At 50.0% G+C, this 24,167-nt stretch overlaps 3 protein-coding genes across 4 annotated transcripts; 1 reads left to right on the forward strand and 2 right to left on the reverse strand.

Moving 5' to 3' along the window:
- Positions 1 to 229: 229 nt before the first annotated feature.
- Positions 230 to 9,500, reverse strand: FSCN3 (fascin actin-bundling protein 3). Its single transcript, XM_006090489.1, has 7 exons — positions 9,144 to 9,500; positions 7,194 to 7,890; positions 6,740 to 6,858; positions 4,034 to 4,193; positions 3,193 to 3,363; positions 2,665 to 2,870; positions 230 to 407 (listed from the first exon to the last, which is right to left on the reverse strand). The coding sequence occupies exons 1-6, from the start codon at positions 9,483 to 9,485 to the stop codon at positions 2,665 to 2,667; spliced, it is 1,695 nt and encodes a 564-aa protein (XP_006090551.1). The 5' UTR covers positions 9,486 to 9,500; the 3' UTR covers positions 230 to 407.
- Positions 9,501 to 11,234: 1,734 nt separating this feature from the next.
- On the reverse strand, positions 11,235 to 14,285 carry ARF5 (ADP ribosylation factor 5). Of its 2 annotated transcripts, none has more exons than XM_006090492.2 (6): positions 14,067 to 14,285; positions 13,444 to 13,524; positions 12,999 to 13,108; positions 12,473 to 12,544; positions 11,831 to 11,956; positions 11,235 to 11,725 (listed from the first exon to the last, which is right to left on the reverse strand). In XM_006090492.2, exons 1-6 carry the CDS (start codon positions 14,131 to 14,133, stop codon positions 11,639 to 11,641), a joined length of 543 nt encoding a protein of 180 aa, XP_006090554.1. In that variant the 5' UTR covers positions 14,134 to 14,285; the 3' UTR covers positions 11,235 to 11,638. The 2 variants fall into 2 exon arrangements, with proteins under 2 accessions (XP_006090554.1, XP_023611095.1); XM_023755327.1 differs by having other exon boundaries at positions 11,831 to 12,048; positions 14,067 to 14,252.
- A 1,888-nt stretch (positions 14,286 to 16,173) lies between these two features.
- On the forward strand, positions 16,174 to 21,693 carry GCC1 (GRIP and coiled-coil domain containing 1). The gene is made up of 2 exons (XM_006090490.3): positions 16,174 to 17,511; positions 18,656 to 21,693. Exons 1-2 carry the CDS (start codon positions 16,480 to 16,482, stop codon positions 19,949 to 19,951), a joined length of 2,328 nt encoding a protein of 775 aa, XP_006090552.1. The 5' UTR covers positions 16,174 to 16,479; the 3' UTR covers positions 19,952 to 21,693.
- The last annotated feature ends 2,474 nt before the right edge of the window (positions 21,694 to 24,167 follow it).

The following is a 24,167-nucleotide window of genomic DNA, read 5'->3' on the forward strand; positions in this document are numbered from 1 at the left end:
TCTGGATTCTGAGTTTTTCAGGGCAAGGCTGACTCCTTATGGTATCACTGCGGAAAGTCTGGTGTTTCTGGTGGGGATGGGGAGGATCAATGGAAGATCTATTGATCTCCTAGGTCTCATTTGGGCTCCTCTCCACTGGCTAGGACTTGGAGTGATGTGGGGCCTCCGTATCAACCTACGCCCTCCTCCAGACCCCTCCTCTGTACTGAGTAAGATGCACACCAGGGTCTTGGGGGTGGCCTTTTGTGATGTATTGTTGCTCAAAACAGATGTTTTGCTAAACTGGGTAGGAAAAGTTGTGTAAACAGATATTCTTCTCGTGGATCTTGACTCTGGGGTTTCTGTTCTGTTCAGTGTAGTAGTTTCTCCTGGAGGAATTGGATTTCTGTAGGCGGCAGCCCATTGACCTGGGAAGTGAAGAGGAAATAGAAACCGTCAGTCAGCCATTTGCTGATCTCTGGCTTTTAGGGAAAAAACCTGCAAGATCCTGTGGGAAGAGAGAGGGTAAAGTGATTTGTCCCATTCCTGATGAGGGATCACATGGACATGGAAAGTTAATTTATAGAAAAAGGCAGTAGAAATTATTTTTTAATCAAATGAATCGTGCAGAAATACCGTCAGAGTTCTTAGGGAGACTGCAGTCAATAGGTAAAACTTACTGAGAGTGTCCTAGGTAGGGGCCAGGCTGTTTACTAAGCATTATACAATCATTATCTCATGTAACACAACAATCCCATGAGATAAATACTATATTCCCATTTCACTGGTGAGAAGCAGACTTTAAGAAGTTTATTTGGCCAAGTTCAAACAGGTTTAACTGATAAAAATCTAATTACAACCCAGTTCTGTGTCCAGAAGTGAGCTCTTAACCGCTACAATACACTGTCTCCTAGAATGTCAGGCCTGGAAGGAGCCTGAGAAATTTAGCCCAAGCCAACCCCTTCATGAATAGATCAGAAAACAAGTTCAGTGGGATTTTATTTTTTTCCAGTTTGGCCATAGGAAAAGGTTTGCGTAAAAAACTGGTAGAAAAATGGAGGAAAGGAGAGAACACATATTGGGGGGCGGGGGGTGTCTATATCTAGATTTATATTGTCATTTAACCTTCACACCACCCTATCAATTAGGTATTATTCCCATTTTACAGATAAGGAAACCAAGGCCTAGCAGTGTTAAAGCAATTTCCCCAAGGACCAAGCCTTATTAACTCTTGGTTTCAGATCTATATGATGCCAAAGTGCTTACTACAACATCAACATTTTCCAAGGCAGGCAAGAGAGGTGGATTGTGACGGGACAGGTCTAAGAGCAGGGAGGTGTTTGTCCTCAAGAGCTGTGAACAGGGAATGATGGCATGGAGGCAGTATTTGAGGAAAGGGAACTAGGTGTGGAGGACAGATTATGTGGAATTGGATCTGGCGAGTGCTACTAGGGAGCCCTCGTTACAGTGCAAGCTTTTGAAATTTTAATATCTTCCTTCCTTTGAGATGTGAGAATTTATTTAACCCTCATAATCATCCTGTGAGGAAGGCAGATTGGATATCACCTCCATTGAAGATGGAGACAAGGAAACTGAGGCTCAAAGATGCAGTTTGCCCAAATGATACAACGATTCAGTGACTCAGCAAGTATACAACCCAACTCTTCTGACCCCATTCCAGGGCTCATTCCAACATATCCCAGCTCCCTTGAAAGCATCTCTGACTTGGAATAAGCTGGCAGGAGGGCTGCTTATCTCACCTGGTAGTAATAACAATTAAGGAGGAGCAAGCAGCCCTGACCAGTGTGGCTCAGTTGGTTGGAGCATCTTCCTATATGCCAAAAGGTTGTGGGTTCGATTCCTGGTCAGGACACAAACAGAAGGCAACCAATTGATTCTCTCCCATACCCTCCCGCTCACCTTCTCTCCCCTCTCTAAAATCAATAAGCGTATCCTCAGGTGAGGATTTTTTTTTTTTTTTAAAGAAGGAGCAAGCACTGATGAGGCCTTGTTAAGGAAGAAGCCAAGAATTTCTGGGGGGGGGGGGGGCGGTGAAGGGAACAAAAGGGAGGAAGGAGAGATGGAGCTGAGGTCTTGAGCCTGAGCCATCTGGGAGGATGGCAATGCCCTAGATGGCCATGGGGAGGGGAGGATGAGGAGGCTGATTTTGAATCGATGGCAGGATGAAGTCAAGTCAACTGTCAATCAGGAAGTTAGAGATGAGGTTAGAGTTCAGGAGAAGGGTCAAGGCTGCAAATAAATATCTGGGAGCCATGAGCACCCCAGAGATCCAAGAGTAAGGATAGCAAGTGCACAGGGCAGAAAGCATATCTCCAGTCACTCTTTTTGAAAAAATGGGAAAACTCTGCATCTAATAAAGATAAACAGATACACAGGTATGCCTCACCCTGACCCTGCAGGCTTGCTTGCAAGTGCTGTTATGCGTGGCTTAATAGTGAGGAACCCAGACCCGATTTCTCCTCTCTCCAGGATGTCAAGGACTAGGAACCCCGAGAGGAGAGGCGCGGGTTTGGCACGCATGTCTGGAGTTGATAGAGTTGTAGGACAGAAGTCAGCCCTTGGTACGTTTCAGTCTTACTCTCACCTGCCACCCCTCCACCTCCCTTCTCCTCCTGTCCCCGGTTCCTGCTTCCCTCCGCCAGGTTCTTACCCGCTGTCCCTTACCTAAAATTCCCAAATACACTCTTTGGTAATGTCCTCGCTGTCGGCCAACAGGGTGCCACTTCGGTCGGATCGCATGTAGAAGCCGTTGGGTGCCAGCACTGTGAGCAAGTTGCTCCCCTGAAGCTCGATACAGAAGTTGAGGGCAAACTTTCCCCAAGGGCGAAAGGTGCCGAAAGATGTTATTGACCAGAAGGATCCACCCTGTGCTGGGGAGGGGAGAGCTCAGGTCAGTGGGCCATTTGGGAGGGGAGCCTCCAGCAGTGCAGCCTCTGAGGGGGCTCCCAGGACAGATGCCACCCTCCCTGGCTGCCCTGCCGGGCCTGCGCTGGCAGACCCCTCCAGGGGACTGCAGGAGGGCTGGCTGCTGTTCTGCCAACCCACTCTGGAGGCCTAGAAGTGTGAAAACTGAAAGACACTCTGGTTTTCCCTTTATGATGAACAGGTCCTGAGTGGCAGACCCTGAGGTCTGAGTTGGGGCTGAGGCAGGGCTAGACTGTGAGCTGAGGGTGAGGGTGAGGAGCTACTCACCCTGAAAATGGTAGATGCCCTGGCGGCAGGGCAGCAGGTGAATGCAGTTGGGCTGGTCCATGTTGCACTGCATGAGGTCATGTCCTGATGAGATGCCCACATACCCATACCGGCCTCGCAATGCAAGGAAGGGGCGGTTGGCTAATCGAATCCCAAATTCCTCACTTGGGCCTGAAAGAAATTAGGCAGGCATTATTTGGGTGGGCTGCCTCTAGATCAGTGGTTCTCAACCTTCTGGCCCTTTAAATACAGTTCCTCATGTTGTGACCCAACCATAAAATTATTTTCGTTGCTACTTCATAACTGTAATGTTGCTATTGTTATGAATCATAATGTAAATATCTGATATGCAGGATGGTCTTAGGCGACCCCTGTAAAAGGATCGTTCGACCGCCAAAGGGGTCGCGACCCACAGGTTGAGAACCGCTGCTCTAGATGCTTTGTCAGATGGAAGCAGGAATGGGGGGACACTAATTGCAGAAGGCTATTGTCAATATTTTAACATTTAGTGAACACCTACTGTGTGCCAGGTACTAGTGTGAAATGTTTGTGAAAGCACTTAGAAATTTTTATATTCTTCCTTCCTTTGAGATGTGTGACTCTCTCCAACCCTCATGCTATAACCCTGTGAGGCAGGCAGATTGGATATCACCTCCTTTGAAAATGGCTCAAAGAGGTGGTTTGCCCAAATGATGGCAAAAATTCAGAGACTCAGCAAGTATACAGACCCAAATCTTCTGACCCCCCCTCCCCCCATTCCAGTGCTCATTCCAATATGTCCCGGCTCTCTTGAAAGCATCTCAGACTTGGAATAAGCTGGCAGGAGGGCTGCTTAGCTCACCTGGAATGGTGGCATTGGCTATCAGCAGGCTGTTGGGTGCGATGCCCAAGAAGCGTCCGTTGGGAGACTGCAGGATGATCCTGCCACAATTCCAGTGCATACGGAAGAAGGTGTCACACTCCAGCCGGTGCCCATTCGCCAGTACTGTCCTATGGCGCCTCTGGAGATTATAATGAGAACAGAAAAGGAACGCAAGGGATGAAAATAGCTTTCTTCCCATCATTTTTATTCCTAAACCTTCTTTCCTACATCCCACCCACTAGCCTTTGTTATTCTCCCAGGGGTCGCTTTGTACTTGCATATCCTTTTTAGAAAACATGTTGTGACCTCAGCCCTCTCACTTGCCCAGTCTGTGCTGTATCCCAGAGCCCCAGTATCAAAAAGGGACCTGGATATCCATGTGGAGAGAAATAAACCTTGGCCCAGACTCCACAATTGTTTCAAAATGGATCATAGATGTAAAAGTGAAACCTACATTATAAAACATCTAAAAGAGAACGAAGGAGAAATTCTTTGCAATTTGGGGGTAGGCAATGATTTCCTGGGATCAAAAAAAAAGTACTAATCATTTATAAAATGTAGAAATTGGACTTCATTAAATTTAAAACTTGTTACTCAAAAGACACTGGTAAGCAAATGAAAAAGCAAGCCACAGATTGGGAGAAAAATTTACAATACATGCATTTGGCAAAGGACTTGATTTCAGAACATACAGAGAACCTTCTTAATTCAATAATAAGACAAACAATCCAATAACAAATGGGCAAAAAATTTGAACAGAGAAAATATACAAATGCTCAATAAGTACATGCAAAGATACTCATGCATTATCAATTATAAGGGAAATGCAAATTAAAACCATAATAAAATGTCATTACACACCCATTATGTTGGCTAAAATGAAAAAGACAATACCAAGTGTTGAGGAGGATATGGGACAATTCGAATTTTTATGCATGACTGATGAGGATGTAAAATGGTACAGTCACTTTAGAAATCTATTTTACATTTTCTTTAAAAGTTAAGCACACATTTTATCAGTAGTTACAATGCTGGGTATGTGCCCAAGATAATTGAAAAAGATGTATACACAAATGTTTATAGCAACTTTATTCATAATAGCCAGACTGGGAACAACTCAAGTTATTAACAAGTGAATGGGTAAACAAATTATGTTTGTGATTTTTCAATTTGTTTTTCATTGAATTTTTTAGAGATAAAGGGAGAGGGAGAGAGAAACATCGATCAGGACATCTATCAGCCGCCTCCTACCTGGGATGGCGCCCACAACCTGGGTCTCTGCCCTGACTGGAACCTGTAACCTTTCTGTGTACAGAATGATGCCCAACCAACTGAGCCACACTGGCCAGGGCTGTTCGTGTTTTTGAGTAGTGAAATACTACTCAGCAATAGAAAGGAATCAACTTCTGATACATGCAACATCATGGAAAATTCAAACAGTATGCTGAGTGAAAGAAGCATGCATACTGTAATATGGTATGATTCCATTATATGAAACCAGAAGCCCGGTGCACAAAATTTGTGCATGGGTAGGGTCCCTAGGCCTGGCCGGCAATCAGGGCCAATCTGTGGGGCAACCAGCGGGGGTCCCCCTGCTGGCACCCGTCTTGGCTGGCCTGGGGCCTGCTCGCTGGGGGCAGCTCCTGCATTGAACATCTGCCCTCTGGTGGTCAGTGTGCATCATAGCGACTGGTCGTTCCGCTGGTAGTTCCACCGTTCGGTGGATTTGCATATTAGGCTTTTATTATATAGGATTCTGAAGTAGAGAAATCTAAATGTAATCCACAGTGGCAGAATACATATCAGCAGTAGTGAGAAGAGCAAGGGTGAATGGAACTGACTGGAAAGGGGCAAGAGGGAATTTCTGTGGTGGTGAAAATAGTCTCTAACTCGTTAAATGGTTGTGGCATGGTTGCATAGGTGTGTATACATTTGTCAAAATGTATTAAATTGCACACTTAGAATGGGTGTATTTTATTGTATGTGAGTTATGCCTCAATAAAATTGATTTTTTTTTTAAAAGGCTCCATTGGCCCTAATGCAGTGATGGCGAACCTTTTGAGCTCGGCATGTCAGCATTTTGAAAAACCCTAACTTAACTCTGGTGCCGTGTCACATATAGAAATTTTTTGATATTTGCAACCATAGTAAAACAAAGATTTATATTTTTTATATTTATTTTATATATTTAAATGCCATTTAACAAAGAAAAATCAACCAAAAAAATGAGTTCATAGGTTCGCCATCACTGCCCTAGTGGGTTGGTTAAGTGGTTAGAGCATTGGCCCTTGGACTAAAGGGTCGATGAGGGCTGGATTCTGGTCAAGGACACATACCTCAGTTGCAGGCTTGAATCCCACCTTTGGTTGGGGCGCATGTGGGAGGCAACCAATCAATGTGTCTCTTCCAAATGGGTGTTTCTCTTTCTCTTTTTCTCTCCCCCTCTCTCCTCCATTCTCTCTAAAATATCAATGAAAAACGTATCCTCGGGTGAGGATTAACAACAACAAAAAGAGGCCTCATTGGATGAATATTGGTCCATTGGGTGAAAATGAATGTTTATTGACAAGGGCCTCCATCGTTCACTCTACCATCTGGTCATCTGCCTTGAAAAAGGATAACGTGTGTCTAGAGAGAAAGAATTTAGGGCTTAAAGGTTATCTTGCTCAGAAAGCCAAGTCTTACCTGGGCTAGGTAGCAACCATTGGCTGAACGAAGCTGCAAAATGGGTCTGTCATTGTCACTTTCAAACTGGAACAAGGACATTGGGGTTAAGTGTTCAGAGGCAGCATATACCTCAACATCTGCAGAAGAAGAATATGTCATAATAAGCCTGAGTCTGGTCTCATCCTCAGTTTCAGCCCCTTCTCTATGCTTTACGACTGGGGTTCCCTCTGCTTTCCCTCCTTGTCCTCCATTACCTTCTATTGGACCCTAGAAGCCTGGAGAAGACCCAGGACCCTTTCCCCTAAAGCCCACACCCCTGCTTTATTGCCCTTCTCCATGGCACAGAGATCTTGGGACCCCTAGATATTCCCTATGAGTAGGTTCAAAACTCCTCACTGATCCCAAACACATTTTCCTCTTCTCAGTAGCTAGCCCTCCCTTCCTCCATGGCTGCATCGGACCCAGTACTTGCCATAGAGGACAGAGAGGAACTTCCGAGTCTTTGCCCTGAGGCTGACCCAGGTGGGGCAATGCTGTAGGATGAACCACTCCTCGCCCCTATGGGGATTGGAGCCCAGGCCCAGGAGCAGGCGTGGGCCCTGTGCATACAACATGCCCCCTTCTCCATCACTCAGTGCCACGACTCCTCCAGGCCGCACTTGCATGTGAAAAGCAGTCTGTGACGAGGGTTTGGAGACCAGTTGGTCTAAGTGGGACAAGAAACAGTGTGTAGATGTCTCCAGGTGGTAGCATCCATCTTGGAAATGCAACAGGAATCCACATTCCCCCAGGCAGGGAACTGGTGCGTCCACCCAGACACAACCCGAAGTAGAGTCGGCCCTGGCATAGCAGTGGTTGAAAGGGCTGTAGAGGATCACGTGGGCATGCAGGGCTGGCCGGGGTGTCCACATATGGTAAGCTGAGAGGACCCGGGAGTTGCAGAACACATCGTGGCCATCGGACTCCAGATAACGACCACTGATTATGCACTGGAGGGTCCACTTGCCATTGCGGTGGAAACGGAGTAGGAAGCATCCGTGGTGGCTTGTCCTTGGCCGGTCATAGCACAGAGAGCCATCTGCCTCACACAGAAGGTAGTGGCCCTGCAAGCTCCTTAGCCGTACCACAGCCTGTGTCTCATGCTCATTGCTGACCAGAATCTCCCAGGTCTGGAAGCATTGGGAGGGAGGAGAGGGAAATCAGTACTGCAAGTGGTTAGACCAAGGAGTCCTACAACCATCACCTCAGGAACCACCCTAGAACCTTCCTCAAGTCCAACCAACTTCCCCTCCACCTCAGTCTCCTTGATGTTGGTTTCTTTACTCTCTCATCCAACAGTAATCAAAAGATCTCAGGACACCTCCCACACTGGAGCCATAGGGCTTCTCAGGATCCCAAGAGAAGTTCTGGATGGCCACCTCCAACTAATGGGAGGTAAACCTCCCTCTCTTCCTTGACCACTTTCTTCATTACCTAGTGTTTTTTTTAAAATATATTTTATTGATTTTTTTACAGAGAGGAAGGGAGAGGGATAGAGAGTTTGAAACATCGATGAGAGAGAAACATCGATCAGCTGCCTCCTACACACCCCCTATTGGGCATGTGCCCGCAACCAAGGTACATGCCCTTGACCGGAATCGAACCTGGGACCCTTCAGTCCACAGGCCGACGCTCTATCCACTGAGCCAAACCAGTTAGGGCTACCTAGTTTTTAAAGAAATGTTTTGGTTTAAGTCTTACTTCTCTCTTCCTTACTGTTGCCCCTGAATAGCATACTCAGCCAACACTTTCATCTCCAAAGGACACCTCCTGAACATGGCAGGAGAAAAGCAAGACCTCTTACAGGCAGGCCTGGGCTCAGGGATGAGTCAGGGAGCACAATTTAGATGCAATTGTTTGCTTTAGCTGCGATCAACCCTGTTATAAGCGAGAGGATCTCGCTACTGCTTCAATCTTAGTGCCATCCCAGAGGGGCCTACATCGCTCTCTAAAATGAGAACCAACTCTCCTAGGGCTTCTAGAGCACCCCATTTCCAAACTACAACCAGGACAGAAACATAGTCTTGCAGTATCCACTGATTTAACTGTTGAATCCCCCAAATTCTGCCTTCCAGCCTGAGCTCTCCACCTCTCCTCTTTGTGATGACACAACCACGCTGTGCTGGAATGCAGGGTAGGGGACATACAGAGCTAGACAAAATAGCGAGGCCAGGGCTGAGCGTCACCTCCTGGAATAGGTTTAGAGACAGGGAGATGGAGCAAGAGACCTGTGGGCAAGAGCCTGGGGTAGAAGGGTCTTGAGCTAGCAATGGCAGAGGCCAGGAGAGTAATCAGGTAGAGTGCACTCTCCCCTCCCCTCGTCCCCCCACGTGAGAGCTTAGTCACTGGGGACAACGGTTCCAGTACAGGTTTACTCTGTTACCTGTCTCCGGCCCAAACCTTTTGCAGAAGTAGTGACCATATTCTTATATGGCTCATAAGTGAGGTAGGATCCTGCCCAGCTGATGAGCCCAACCCTTAGGTCTTCCGGCTTGGGTCGTCTTTGCATCCATTCCACCTCCTCCATGGGGCCGGCACCACAGCTGATGACTCCTTCCGGCCCAGCCTTCCCCCCAGTGGTGAGGTTCCACAGGCCATAGGGCCTGGAATCAGGCCCAAAGCACCCACCGGAAGACGTTCCCAGAGGGAACTTTCCAGGCAGAGGCTGACTAGGGCTCAGCACCTCTGTGACCCGGGTGCATTGTGACTGAGAGCTGCCCCTCATCCCACCATAGTGGGGAAAGGGCCCTGGCCCAGCATCAATCCATGACCCAGAGGAAGTGGGCCCAGGCTCGGCATGAGCCTCTCCACACCACTCCGGGCACTGATGTGGGCTGAGTTAAGACTGAGAATCAGAATCTCAGCTGGTGCCAGTGACCACCTGTGACTTCAGGTAAGTCCCTCTTCCTCATCACTTCTGTTTCTCTTTTAAATCACAGGGAAAAAATCAACCCTTTTTCTCCTAGAAAGTGGGTTCTACCTGGCTCCCTTGGGGTTTAAGGTGTTTTTGGAGTTCATAATATCCAAGAAAAATCTGTTAACTTTTATGGCCCTTGGGAGGATGAGGCTAAGATGTCAGGGAGGGTGAGGATACCCTAGAGCAGGGGTCCTCAAACTTTTTAAACAGGGGGCCAGTTCACTGTCCTTCAGAACGTTGGAGGGTCGGACTATAGTTTAAAAAAAAAACTATGAACAAATTCCTATGCACACTGCACATATCTTATTTTGAAGTAAAAAAACAAAACGGGAACAAATACAATATTTGTATTTGCATGTGGCCCGCGGGCCATAGTTTGAGGACGCAGCCCTAGATCAGTGGTTCTCAACCTTGGCTGCACATTAGAATCACCTGGGAATCTTTTTAAAATCCTGATTTCTGGGCCTCATCCTCCGGAAATTCTGTTTCTTTGTTATGGGGTGAGGCCACAACATTAGTAACAAAGAAACAGAATTTCCCGAGGATGAGGCCCAGAAATCAGGATTTTAAAAAGATTCCCAGGTGATTCTAATGTGCAGCCAAGGTTGAGAACCACTGCCCTAGATAGATAACCAGCAAGGAGCAAATGACTCATTTTAACCAGGAAAGGCTGGCTCAGGAGCAGGGGAAGAGAATAGCCCGGGAGGGGAGAGTCCCGAGCACCCATCATAATCCCCAGCTGCACTGCTGCTGCGCAGACAACCAGTGCTGCCTCTAATACCAGCCCAGACCCCCAGAGTCTCTGTTAGCCTTTACCTCTGGGACTCACTTCCTACAAAGCTCATGGAGAAAATAGCCCACAACCTGGAGAAACTGACATGAAAGAAGGGAGAACAGCAAATAAAATAAAATACTAGTAAAAAGGTGGTGATGGTAGGTTTTAAGCTTTGCTGGGATGCAAAGGGAAACGGGCAGAGTGAGTCACGCTTGGAGAGTAGCCCACAGCCCTGGTCCTATTCCCCATTGGCGGGGGTTGTCTACCCAGGTAGAGAGTCTCAGTGGTGCACAGTAAGGAACTGTAATCCCTAGGCCCTACCAATGTTTCACAAAATAAGGCGAATAGACCACAGAATTGGCTGCGTGACTTTAAAGATGCATGTTCATGTTTTCTCCAGTGTACCTCAGGACTCTTGTTTTTAACAAATGTTCCCTCCCCCTCAAATTTCAATGTGATAGTAATCATTAAGAACCACAGCTGGCTAGGAGATGGATAGGATAGGAGAGTTATGTGGTTTACAGAAGCAAGAAGTTAGATCCTATTACCCTCAGCAAAGGCCCCTTGGAATTGGGATGAAATAGGATTTCCTCCACTGGAACCCCTGCAGTACTTCCCGCCTCAATAAGGAGGGAGCTGCTGAGCTACATGAAGGCAGCAATGTATGTGTGTGTGCTTGGGGGGAGGGGGTTTGGCCCTGCAGCCTTAGCTGCTTTGAACCTCCTCCATATTGTCTCGTTGCATCCAGTAACCCAGCCCCCACTACTAGGCTACAGACCACATCATGTACAAACCACAGCAAATTTATTACTCAATATCCAGTGCCATATCTTAGCACCACCCGGAGCCCCTCGTCCCTCCCACCTGGCCCCAAGGGTATGCCCAAAATGGAACAAACAAAAGTAAACCCAGGTCCCTGCTCCTCCTCTGGAAGAAAGGGTCTCGGTCCTGGAAGCCCCTTCCACAGGTCCCAGCAGGCAGGAGAGTGGACCCCTCTGTGCCCAGAGAGCAAGGCTCCAGGCCCCAACAACAGAGAGAACATGCAGGCAGGAGGGGCAGGAGCAGAGGCCTGTGTCTGTGGGAGGAGGAGCAGGAGGGCAGGGCACTGCCTGAGGAGTCCGGGAGTCTGGTGATCCCGGGGATGCACGCGGGGGCTTCCGGGCAGCAGGGGCCGGCCCCTGGTTGGTTAGCGCTTAGACAGCTCATGGGACAGCCAGTCCAGCCCATCGTATAGGCCTGTGCCTTGGGTGGCACAGGTGGCCTGGACGTACCACTGGGGGGAGAAGGAAAGAAAGAGGTTAGTATCAGGGAAGAAAAAGGGGGATGCCTTCACTTCCTGCCCAGCCTGTGGCTCCCTTGGGAGAGGCAGGACCCTCACCGTGCGACTGCGCAAGTGCTGCAGGCCCAGCTTGTCGGTCAGCTCGCTCACGGGCATGGCGTTGGGCATGTCCTGCTTGTTGGCAAAGACCAGCAGCACCGCATCCCGAAGCTCGTCCTCCTGCAGCTGAGAGAGGCCAAGGGGGTGGAATCTGGGGTCCTTTGGGGTCCCCAGGCTCCCTCTTCCCTGCTGTGTAGGGAAGCTCTCCTTTCCTCCTTCTAGCATATTTGTGGGAAAAACAAAATATTGTGTACTCTGCTGCTGAACACAAGACACACAGTTATAATTCACTGGAGGCCATATTGGCCTTAAGTCTAGAAAGAGCCTTTTTCTAATTTGAGTAATTGCCTTAATCAAAATGACAAAATTTCAAAATGGAAAAGCAAGAACGTAAGATGATGTTTCTCTCCACCACATATTCCCCTCTTCCCCCTAACTCCTCAGACTCAGAGGTGAGGATGTGAAAATTCATGTCCTATACTTGTTACCTGACCCAAATTCAGAACAGGGTGAGAGTCTCCTTGTGTCTGCGTCCACAAAGAGAAACACACATTCAAGGCCCGTGAGGCATTTCCTGACTGCACACCACGACAGAGCCCTGTCTCCACACCGAGGGCTCAGTCCCAGGGCCCTGGCGCTCACCATCTTCTGAAGTTCATCTGCCGACTCCTGGACCCGCTCCCGGTCATTACTGTCCACCACGAAGATGAGACCCTGGGCAGAAAGGAAGGTGGAGCAATCACTCCCATCTAGAACATACTTTAGTCTGGCTCTTTCTCTCTTTAATCGTCTCTAAAAACTTCCACTAAGGCTCGGCAGATGTCCTGGCACAAAGTGGAGGCACCCTGCAAAGGATACAGCTTCTGCCCTCAGGCAAGCAATCTAGCTAAAAGACATAGGTGGGAATAGGGAGAGAGGTATGAGAGCTAAATCAGGCAGCCTGGACCCTGGACCCCAACCCTGCTTCTCAGAACACCCCTAAGGTGGCTGGGTCTCAGAAGACTAAGGCCAATTCTGAAGGATGATGAGAAGCTAGCTTACCAAAGGGGAAGGGGGTGAATGGAGCAGGGTTTTAACCTGGCCTGGGGGCCCAGATTAGGCCAACTTCTCAGTCTTCCTAACCCTAACACCCCCTCCCCTGGGGTTGGGGAGACATCCCTGCCCCCACCTGAGTGTTCTGAAAGTAGTGCCTCCACAGAGGCCGAATCTTGTCCTGGCCTCCCACGTCCCAGACCGTGAAACAGATGTTCTTGTATTCCACTGTTTCCACGTTGAAGCCTGCAGATAATTGGGAAAGAGAGAGACAGAGAGAAAGTCCTGAAAGGAAGGAACTCACTAAAACTAGGTGAATTCAGCAGGGACACAAAACCAGAGGGCAATGATCAAGGCCCAAGGGATCAGAAGCCCAGAGACCAGCAGTCCACAAATGGGGCGGGGTTAGGGCACATCCGGCCCTCCTGGGCACCATCCAACACGTAAAGATACCGTGACCCACTTCTCAGGTAGCTGTATCTGGTGTCAGCTCCCAGCACTGGGGTGCAGAGTGGGGGGTAGACCCCGAGGAGGTCAGCCGCGGCGCGCTCCCGCTCCTCCAATCTGGCCTCCAGACTCACCTATGGTGGGAATGGTGGTGACAATCTCCCCCAACTTCAGTTTGTACAGGATTGTGGTCTTGCCAGCTGCATCCAAGCCAACTGCAAAGGAGAGGGGCCTGGCGATAGAGATAGGAGCGAGGGAGCCCCCTAGAGACCAGGGAAGGGGAAAGGCCAGGACAGCTGATGGTGATGATGGTGATGGGGCGAGGGGCCGAGAGCCCAGCGCCTTCAGGTGAGCGCTGTGGTCCACCTTCCGGGCCTGGAGGGCAGTCTGGGTGGTGAGCGAGCGCCAACTCCTGAACCCAAAGCCGGAGAGGAGGGACGGGAGAGGACTCGGGGTGGAAGGTCACAGGAGGAGAGTCCCGCTCCTTTGAAAAGTCGTCTCCAAGGGCGGAATCCTCCCTTCTCACCAGCCGGGCAGGGGCGGAGGGCGCTTCACCCCACCCAGGCCCGCAGCTCCCGGTCTCAGGGCCCGGGGTCGGCGCTGCAGACCGCGACCCGCCCGAGAGCAGTGGCCCGCGGGGTGGGGGGAGTGGGTGACTCAGGGTCAGGGGTCGGCTGAGCTGGGCTGGAGGGACCGGGGGCGGAGGCTGCGCGGGGGCCGGCGCTCCCGTCCGGGCCGCGCGCTCGATCTGCCTCACCCATGAGGATCCGCATCTGCTTCTTCCCGAAGATCCGAGAAAAGAGCGCGGACACGGTGAGGCCCATGCGGGGCCCGGGGGAGGGGGCACGGGCACGGACACGGGGGTGCAGGCTGGAACCGGCCGGTCGCGGGGGGATGGGGCTCGGCAGCAGCAGGAGGAGGAGGTGCCGCCACCGCCTCCGCGCGTCCCGGCCCGCCCGACGTCACTGCAGCCCCGCCCCGGCCCCCCGCCCGCCCCGCCCCGCCCCGCGCCCGCCCCGCGGCTCGGGCTCCGGGAGTAACTGAAGCTGACCGCGTCTCCGCTGCCCGGCTGCGCGCCGCGCCAGCTTGAAGGAGGAAAGGGTCAGGTTTCCCCACCTGGTTCTAGCGCGCCCGTCACGTCTGCGGCTGCGGAGCCGGCATCCGAGCGGCTCACCTCTGCACGGTGGCCCCCTTCCCCATCACCCGTGGCGGCCGCAGGGCTTTGGTTTGCAGCGTTGAGCCCACTCCGGGCTCCGGCTTAGCTCTTGGTAACTAGCAGCATGGACTGGGAGCACCACCCTCTCAGGGATGCGGGAGCTCCGGGCTGAGGTCTTAGTCCTCCCTTTTGCCCCCTCAGCTCCTGGAGCGAGGGCATGACTTTACTCTTCAGTCATAGACTTGCATTCCTAAGCAGGATTTTTTTTTTTTTACAAGGCCAAAGAGTACATTTAAAAGAGTCCCAGCATAATAACACACGAGTGGTGAACAATCAGATCAGTTCTGCATCTTTAGCTCTGTTATTAACCTCTTTCTTCTCATCCCTGTTGTCACTGCCCTATTTCACTACCATCTCTTCTCAGGATTGACTTCGCCTCTTCACAGGTCTCCTGCCCCTTGGTATCGCCACCCAGTCATACCAGTCTTGATGATGCCACTCTTGCAATTAAAATTTAGTGTATTACTACCCAGGACAAAATCTAAAAGCCTTAAATTGGGTCCATACGCCAGCCCCATCTGTTGCCGCCTCCTTCACATACCCTAAACTACTGCCTTGTGATGACTCTCCATGCTTTCCAGGTGAGCCAGGCTCCCTGAAGCCCTAGGAGTCCTTGCAATCGTTTCCCTCTCCTGGAATGCTTGTTTCCCTCATCTCTAGTTATATGGGCAACCACTACTCATCCTTCAAATCCCAAAGTGTTTTCCTTGACAGCCTTCTCTGCTGCCCCTAGATAGGCCTCCCTCCTAATTTCCATTTCACATTAAATATACTTATACACGCTGGTACGATGGCAGGACTTGTATTTGCAGGCCTGGTTCCTCACTAGATGTGAGCTCCTTGAAGGCAGGGCCTTGTCTCTCCAGGGTGATTATCTGGCATGGCACCTGATATGTTGAGAGTGGGACTGATCTGCAGAGGATTCCTAAACTTACTGTGTGACCTTGGGCATGCTACTTAACCTCTCTGTGCTTCATGTTTGCCTATCTGTAAAACAGTGCTCATGATACCCACGGAGCAGAATTATGGTCCGACCACATGGCAAAACTCTTGTGAAGCTTCTGGCATATAGTTGGTGGCACTTGGGAAAGACGTTTTGGCTATAGGGTGCCCTCTACAAACACTTGTTGAATTAGTTCAGCAGATTCAGAAGGGGTGCTAAGACTTATTATACTATACGCCTACTAGGTGCCAAAGGCTGGCCTAGAAAGGGTTGCTGTTTTCGTGGTCTAAACGGGAGTCTTCATTGTTGCTCTTTAGGTACAAAGGGACTGAGCCCTCAAATAGTGGGGACCTCGCTCACCCGCATGTTTGCTAAGGACAGTGCGACGTCGCCTGGTCCCGTGCGGATCGCAGCCTGAGGGCAAGCTCAGGCGAACCTCCTGCAACCACCGGCACCGCGTGCCCTCAACTTGCGCTTGCTCTGCTCTTCGCGACAGCTGTCCGCTTGCAGCCCCGCTAGATTCTCAACAGGCGGCTCCCACGCAGGGGCTGCGGTAGCCCCGCCCACTCCGTGCCCTGGGGGCGGGGCCTGTGGCGTCGTGCTGTCGTCACTTCCAGCGGACCCGGAAGCGCCCCAGACGGGCCGCTGCAGGTAGGAAGTCGTGGTGGGGCTGCTGCGCTCAGCTCAAGCCCTTGCGGACCCGGGCCAGGCCGGGGCTGCTGACGCCCCGGCGAGCGAGGAGCCGGAGCGGCCGCTGGGACGGTGCGGGCGAGGCCTGGAAGTGCGCTCCTATTGTGCTGGCGTCGCCCCGCCTTTGGGTAGGACCCGCCCCCGCCCTCGGTGGAGGGACCGGGGGCGCTCTGCCAGGCCGCCCCGCCGCCCCGCTTCGGTCTCGGAAGCTGGGAGGAGCGGCTATGCGGCCTCGGGGACAACAACATCTGCCAGCGTCTTCGTGACCCTCTACCGGGTTGTCCAAACGCTGACGTGGAACGTGACCAGTTCTGAATCCTCATGGAGAAGTTTGGGATGAATTTCGGGGGTGGCCCGAGCAAGAGGGACCTGCTGGAGACCATTGAGAGCCAGAAGCAGCAGCTCAGCCAGTACCAGACACGGCTCAAGGATGTGGTCCGCGCCTATAAAAGCCTCCTGAAAGAGAAAGAGGCTCTGGAGGCCAGCATCAAGGTGCTGTCGGTATCCCACGAGGCGGACGTGGGCCTCGCAGGTGTCCAGCCGCCAGGCCACACCTCTCCTGACTGCGTGGATGACCGATGCTCCACGCACAGCGAGGACAGCACTGGGACCGCCACCAGCTTGGATACCACGGCCAGTCTCGCTAGCACCAAGGGTGAGCTTGGGGCAGAAGATGACAGACTGGCCCGTGGACCACCACCTCCAAAGTCCGAAGAGGCTAGTGGGTCAGAGAGCGGTGTTAGCAGCAGCAGCGGGGATGGACAGGCTGCGGGTGGGGAGGTGGACAAACGACTGCACCAGCTGAAGACTCAGTTGGCCACTTTGACTAGCTCTTTGGCCACGGTCACCCAGGAGAAGTCCCGCATGGAAGCTTCTTACCTGGCTGACAAGAAGAAGATGAAACAGGACTTAGAGGATGCCAGCAAAAAGGCCGAGGAGGAGAGGGAGCGTCTGGAGGGAGAATTGAAGGAGCTGCAGGAGCAGATGGCAGAAACCAAAGCCCGACTGATCACACAACAGCACGACCGGGCCCAAGAGCAGAGTGACCATGCCTTGATGCTGCGTGAGCTCCAGAAGCTGCTGCAGGAGGAGCGAACCCAGCGCCAAGACTTGGAGCTTCGGTTAGAAGAGGCCCGAGAAGCCCTGGCTGGGCGGGCATATGCTGCTGGTCAGATGGAAGGGTTTGAACTGCAGGCTAAACAGCTGACCCGGGAGGTGGAGGAGCTCAAAGGTGAGCTGCAGGCTCTTCGAGATGAGAAGAATCGGCCAGACCCCCGGCTGCAGGAGCTTCAGGAAGAGGCCGCCTGCCTTAAGAGCCATTTCCAGGCCCAGCTGCAGCAGGAAATGAGGAAGGTAATTATCTTCATCTCCTTCAGTCATTTAGCCTGAAGTGGGAAATATTAAGGCTTTTTTTCTCCTTTGATAGTGGCTGTACTTTCAGTTTTTGATGCTGTTGGAAAAGTTTTATTTGCGAGTCCTGGGAATTCCTGTTCTGTGTTGTTGACAATGTCCACAGAGTGTGCTTCCAACAGGATGTGGAGCTTCTGAGTGTCAGCTGGGTTGGAGCCAGACAGCTCTGAATTTCTGGGCATTGGCATCTTTAACAGCTGTGCTCTGCGAAGCGTATCGTAGCAGCTGTGCAATGAAAGGTAGTGTGTTTGCCTGTAGGTCTATGCCTATGTGTAGGTAGCAGTATGTGCCTACAGGGAGGGTGGCTGAAGAGGGCAACGGGAATTTTCTTCGAAGAAATAACCTCTTGTAATTGCTTTCCGTCAAGATTTGCCTTTAAAGATTTGCCTTTACAGTTCCTCTGTTCAGTTTTGAACCTCCCAGGAGGCTGAGGACTGGAAGCAGGAGCTGGCCCGGCTGCAGCATCACCACCAGGAATATTGAAGAGGAAAAAAATGTCCCCTGATTTCTTTTTTTTTTTAATATATTTTTATTCATTTCAAAAAGGAAGGAAGAGGGAGAGAGAGAGAGAGAAACATCAATGATGAGAGAGAATCATTGATCGGCTGCCTCCTGCATGCCCCCCCTTCCCCTACTGGGGATCGAGCCCGCAACCCGGGCATACGCCCTTGACCAGAATCGAACCCTGGACCGTTTAGTCTGCAGGCTGATGCTCTATCCACTGAGCCAACTGGCCAGGGCATCACCTGATTTCTTAATAGGATTTGGGAACGTACATGATAGACAAGGATAACATACTGAATATGTGAGTTCAGTGTGTAATGGGAGAGAGTGGCAGCACTACAGCAGAATAAGGACTGATATACAGAGGTTCTTCATATCGTTTGGTATAACTTGTGATTGGGAGCAGAACCCTAGCAGGTTACAGGAACTTTTGTGAGCTTCCAAATCAACAGAAAAATCCCCAGTTCCCCTTCCTGTCAGGTCAATCCCCGACCTTTTGCTCCCCTCTCTTGCTTTCTCAGAGTTTGCCATAGAACTCCGCGGCTTTTCTGGATGGATTTCTATCTGTTCCCTTGTTTTACAGACAGCCCTTGCAGAGGATCAACTACGCCAGCAATCTCAGCTGGAAGAGCAGAGGGTGGCAGCCCTGGAGAACCAAATATCCGAGGTGTCGGAGCTGCTGGGCACCTATGAGAAAGCCAAGCAGAAGGACCAGCTGGCCATCCAGAAGCTGAAGGAGCGCATTCTGCAGCTGGACCTGGAGAACAAGACGCTGGCTCTTGCAGTCTCTAGCCGGTCCCCTCTAGACAGCCATGCAGAAGAGTCCAGTCTGGATGTCAATGTCCTGAAGGACAAGATGGAGAAGCTGAAGAGGCTACTGCAGGTGGCGGCCAGGAAAAGCCAGGTGACCTTGGATGTAGAGAAGCTCTGCAACCTGGAGATAATGCCCAGCTCTGAGGCTGCCGATGGGGAGAAGGCTACTGCGCTCTACTACCAGCAGGAGCTGAAACAGCTGAAGGAAGAGTTTGAGAGGTACAAGATGAGGGCCCAGGTCGTCCTCAAGAGCAAGACCACCAAAGACGGTAACCTGGCCAAGGAGCTGGAGGAATCCCAGGAACAGCTTGCAGAGCTGAAGGAGAAGTATATCTCCCTGCGGCTGTCCTGTGAGGAGCTCGAGCGCCAGCACCAGCAGGAGGCTGAGGACTGGAAGCAGGAGCTGGCCCGGCTGCAGCATCACCACCGGCAAGAGCTGGAGCGGAGCCAGCTGGACTTCAGGGACCGCACGCTGAAACTGGAGGAGGAGCTGCACAAGCAGCGGGACCGGGCCCTGGCTGTGCTGGCCGAGAAGGACTTGGAGCTGGAGCAGCTGAGGTCTGTGGCTTTGTCTTCTGTGCTGCCAGGACGCAGAAGCCCCGTCGGTGGCGGGGATCCTGAGGACCCGGCTGACGTAGCTTCCCCTGATAACCTGACCCAAGCACTTCAACTCGCTGCGGCCAACGAGCCCACTTTCTTCCTGTACGCTGAGCAGTTGGCCCGCAAGGAGGTGGAGATCACATTCCTGAGGAAGCAGAAACATAGGCTGGAGGTGGAGGTGCATCAGCTGCAGGAGCGGCTGCTGGAGGAGGGGGAGCGGCACCGGGAGGAGGTTGGAGTCCTGCAGAGCCACATTGAGAAGAACACCAGGGACCAGAGTCGGGAGGGAGCCAATCTGGAGTACCTCAAAAACATTATTTACCGCTTCCTGACCTTGCCTGACAGCCTGGGCCGCCAGCAGACACTCACAGCCATCCTGACTATCTTGCATTTCAGTCCAGAGGAGAAACAAGTGATAATGCACCTCCCACCCAGTGGTGGCTGGTGGTCTTCTGGCAAGAGATGATGTCATCTTCACGGACTCCTGAAATTTCCATGCCTCTTACGTGAGAAGAGACAGGCTCTGGTTTCTACACCCGCTTCTCTTATCATTTTTTTCTTCAGTGTTGAACTTGAAGGAGTCTTCAAAGTGGGGTGGGGTATTCTGCCAAATGCCATTAATGCTGCTTATCAATGGGCCCTAGAGATACTGGAATGTTGGGACAACATCTTCTGGTGGTTGTGTGTGTGTGTGTGTGTGTGTGTGTGTGAGGAGGAGAGGGGGGGGAGAGGTTAAGATTGAGAGGTGCAAAAGTTGGGGAAGTGGTAGGAAAATATTGGAAAATAAGACTTTTTTTTGTTTTGACATTGTTCTCCTAGCGCAGAGCTAGGAGTAAATGTGACTCCAAAGGGAGTTCAGGCAGTTTCTAAACACACACAGGACCGGCTATTTTCTCCATCATCACAATCTGAGTCTGGTCCACGGCTGCCCCAATTATCTGGGGACATAAATCCAGGCTGGAGAGGGGCCATGAAGTTTGAAATTGTGACAGGTGTTCACTAGTCCAGAGGGCCAAGGAATAGTTCATCCTGGAACTGGGAAGCTTGGTCTAGTTAGGGCTGGGTACAACCTAATCCATCTGCACAAAACACACTTTTGACCACCCTAGAGAAAACCTTGAGCACCAGGTTGATCTTAGGGAATTCCTGAGTGACCTGCTTTTGGCCCAGATGGGATTATAATAGACCTTTCACACTTGTCCCTCCCTTAACCAGCCTGCCTATGGTTGACCTGCGATTTGTGAGTAAATGACTGCTATCTTTTCTTTAATGTTGAACTTGCATTAAGAAAAAAATCTGCCCAGCCAGTGTTGCTCAGTGGTTTTGCTTTGACTCATGAGCCAGAAGGTCTCCGTTCAATTCCTGGCCAGGACACTTGCCTGGATTTTGGGCTCAATCCTCAGTAGGGGGAGTGCAGGAGGCAGCAGATCGATGATTCTTTCTCATCATTGATGTTCCTACCCCTCTTTCCCTCTCCTTTCTCCCTCTGAAATCAATTAAAAAAAAAAAAAGAAAAAGGAAAAAAAGAATCCAGCTTCTTGCCGAGAGGGGTCTTATTGGGAAGCTCAGAGGTTTATAGGGAAGAGGAAGAAGATTGCTGGGACCCTCACAGGAAAGTGGTAGAAGTTCAGCCGAGGCCAGGCCGGGGTTGTTGCTGCTCCGTGGACAGCATTCTGGCTAAGGTGTTCATGGTTACTGTCACCAGGGTATTTTGCCCACTCACTTAAGGAGCTAATAGAGTTTCAGTCCACAGTTTTCATCTTCCCACATGTGTTACTATAACGTTTCATCCTCCTGCGGGGTTTCTTACATTAGAAGTTGCATAAGTAGATTCATTCTGCACTTACGGAAAGGAGGCTTATTTTTCAGGCAGTCTGGAAAGAAGGGACTCAGAAAAGTGGGGTTCAAACAGTGTCAGTTCCCCTATTTGTTTTTTGCCCCCCAACTGCTCTTGCCGGTTATAGAGATCTTTGGACCCTAAAGACCAATGCTTTGCCACTCACGACTAATCTGTATTTTTGTTATTTCATCATAGAGCTGTTTTGTGAGGGTTGGAGATGTAAAAGAATTTGATTAAAATGTTCTGATTGGGAGGCTGGATGACCTGGACTATCTACAAACTACAAGCAGTGTGCACTTAATGGGACAGAAGTGATATGTTCAAGTGTTAATAACAAACCATGGAATCATTAAACCTGAACAACTTGACGAATGTGCTTCCATAATGGTATATATTTATCTGGACACAAATAGAGTGTGAATGAAAGTGGTAAATGAAAAGGATGGAAATATTTCATTAAATTGATCTATGAGCTTGAATCTAGGGATGGATACCTCTGCTTTAACTGCCTCCATCACAACACTAATGCTTTTTAGCCTGGGATTTATGCATATGTGTTTGTGTGTCAGCAGCTATACTGGGAAAAGATGTTCTCATGGGCTTAGTGAGTGGGCTTGGAACTTTCAGTTACTGCTTTAAACTTTAGAAGTAATCTGTGAATGCTTTATTATGCTTCAAATCAGGGTTTATGGTGTCCTGGAAAAGTTTCTCTGGATCTAAAGCTAAAGTAAATCATCATCATCTCTTAATTTTATTACCTGATCTCTTTGCATGTAGAATATACTGTATTATTATTGTTATTTCTAGCTGGTTTTGAACAGAATGGAACGATCCATAATGATTGTTGCTTTCCTGGCACTAAAAATTCCTGTGCTTTTGACTTTTGAGATGATACCAAACAGGCAAAGAAGCAAGTCCATTTCTGATGAGTAATTTTAAGTATCCATACACATAAGGTTTTGAATGCTCCCAACTGACATGAAAAGACTTGGTCCCTTGCTGCCCTTAAGGACACACATGTTTCTTCTCTCCCAGCCCCTCTCCCCCAAATAAGCTTTTCAGTTATTTGACTGGGGTGCCTGTGCTAGATACTTGTAGAAAAGAAAGGGTGAAAAAGAGAAAGAATTGAGATCAGACTCAGAGAAAAATAAGTTGTCGTTGGGCTCCGGTCCCAGAATATCAGTGCACGAGTTGTGTCAATAAGGTAAGGAGACTGATCCTTACCCGTTTAACTATTACCACATAAATCAGAGAAGAATTACTGAGAAGAGGTGGGTGGAGAGAGCGGCAGGAAGGCAGATTGACAACTGTAAGGGCTTTCTGCTTTCCCCCTCTCCTCTCCTGTTGGGAATAAATATGCATCTGTCATGCCCTTTATGAGGCAAGGTGATAGGAATTGCCCAAGGCACAGAGTCAGGCTCATCCATTACCCAGAACCCTAAGGCTCTTGACCTTGTCCTGAGAAGCTGCCACTACAGGGTTTTCACTAGCTCTTGTGGAATGTGACAGCACCATGTTGAGCTGTAATTTACACCCATGTATCATTCACTCCTCACAGGTGTCACTATCGCCCATTTTATAGATGAGGAAGCAGAGACCCATGTTAAATTTGCCCATCCATGATCATGCAACTAATAGATGTTCAAACCTGGTCTGATTAACCCCAAGCCTGCTTCATCTGGGTGTGCTCTTGTCTCCTTGGGACTTGAGGGTCAGGGCCTGTCTCCATAGATGAATTCTAGGGATGGAGAGACTGATTGATATCTAAGCTGAACTGGGCTGGTTCAAATGGAGAGTAGGTCTTGGGCTATCAGTTGCAATCGAGCAAAGCTGCTACACTACAGAGTTGAACAGGCAACATTGATTCTTCATAAGAGCCCTAGAACCACTCTGTCCCCCAAGTTCTAGATGGCTGCTAATTTTAATTTATTGCTTTTTTTTTTTAGAGGTGAGAGAGAGAGAGGGAGAAACATTGATTTGTTGCTCCCCCCTCCATGCATTTATTGGCTGACCCGGGATTGAAACCACAACCTTGCTGTATCGGGCTGATGCTCTAACAAACTGAGCTAACTGGCCAGAGCTGCATGACTGCTAATTTTAAACCTGTATCATTCTAACTAAAGGAGGGCTGGGGAACAGCTATTGTTATACTGTGCTCCAAGTATAACCTTTAATAAAGCTGGGGAAACAATGTGGGGAATCGGAGATAGAGCCCTAGTGAATGGGTCACTTTACCCAATCTTCAGTCACTTTACCCCCTCCCCTGCTTCTCCCAAGCAGCCTGGTTATTGATTTTTGGAGCAAGAAAATGGATTCAGACTTTCTGGGTTGAAATCTCAGACCAATCTCCTGCCAGCTGTATTACCTTGATAAACTAATCTCTCTGAACTCAATTTTCTTGTAATGGTGGATAATAATACCTATTATCTTTAGAACAAAGAAAAACTAAGTATAAAGAACCAGCACAGCACCTGAAGCAAAGTAGGTGGTAAACCGTGTTTCTCTACCCCCCCACCCCCACCCCCAAGAATGTTAATTGGCAAAATTGGAAGTTAGGCTGAGCTCTTCTGGATTTAAGTCCTGTGTTTCTTAACCACAAATGCTGCTGTAAATAAAAGGAAAAAGAACAACTGCCTTTATCAAGCGCCTGCTATGAAATAGATGGCTTGCATTTCTTCACATAATTTACTAATTCTCACAGCAGTTTTGTGAAGCATTTCTGTTTTGCAGGTGAGGAAATGGAGGCACGGTGAGATGAATTGCCCAAGGCCCAGAGCCAGTAATGGCAGAACCAGAATTCAAACACGTTGATCTCAACCATGGCCCATGCACTTTGTGCTGT

Source organism: Myotis lucifugus, unplaced genomic scaffold (genome assembly GCF_000147115.1).
Source record: "Myotis lucifugus unplaced genomic scaffold, Myoluc2.0 scaffold_73, whole genome shotgun sequence".
In the NCBI taxonomy this organism is placed as follows: Eukaryota; Metazoa; Chordata; class Mammalia; order Chiroptera; family Vespertilionidae; genus Myotis; species Myotis lucifugus.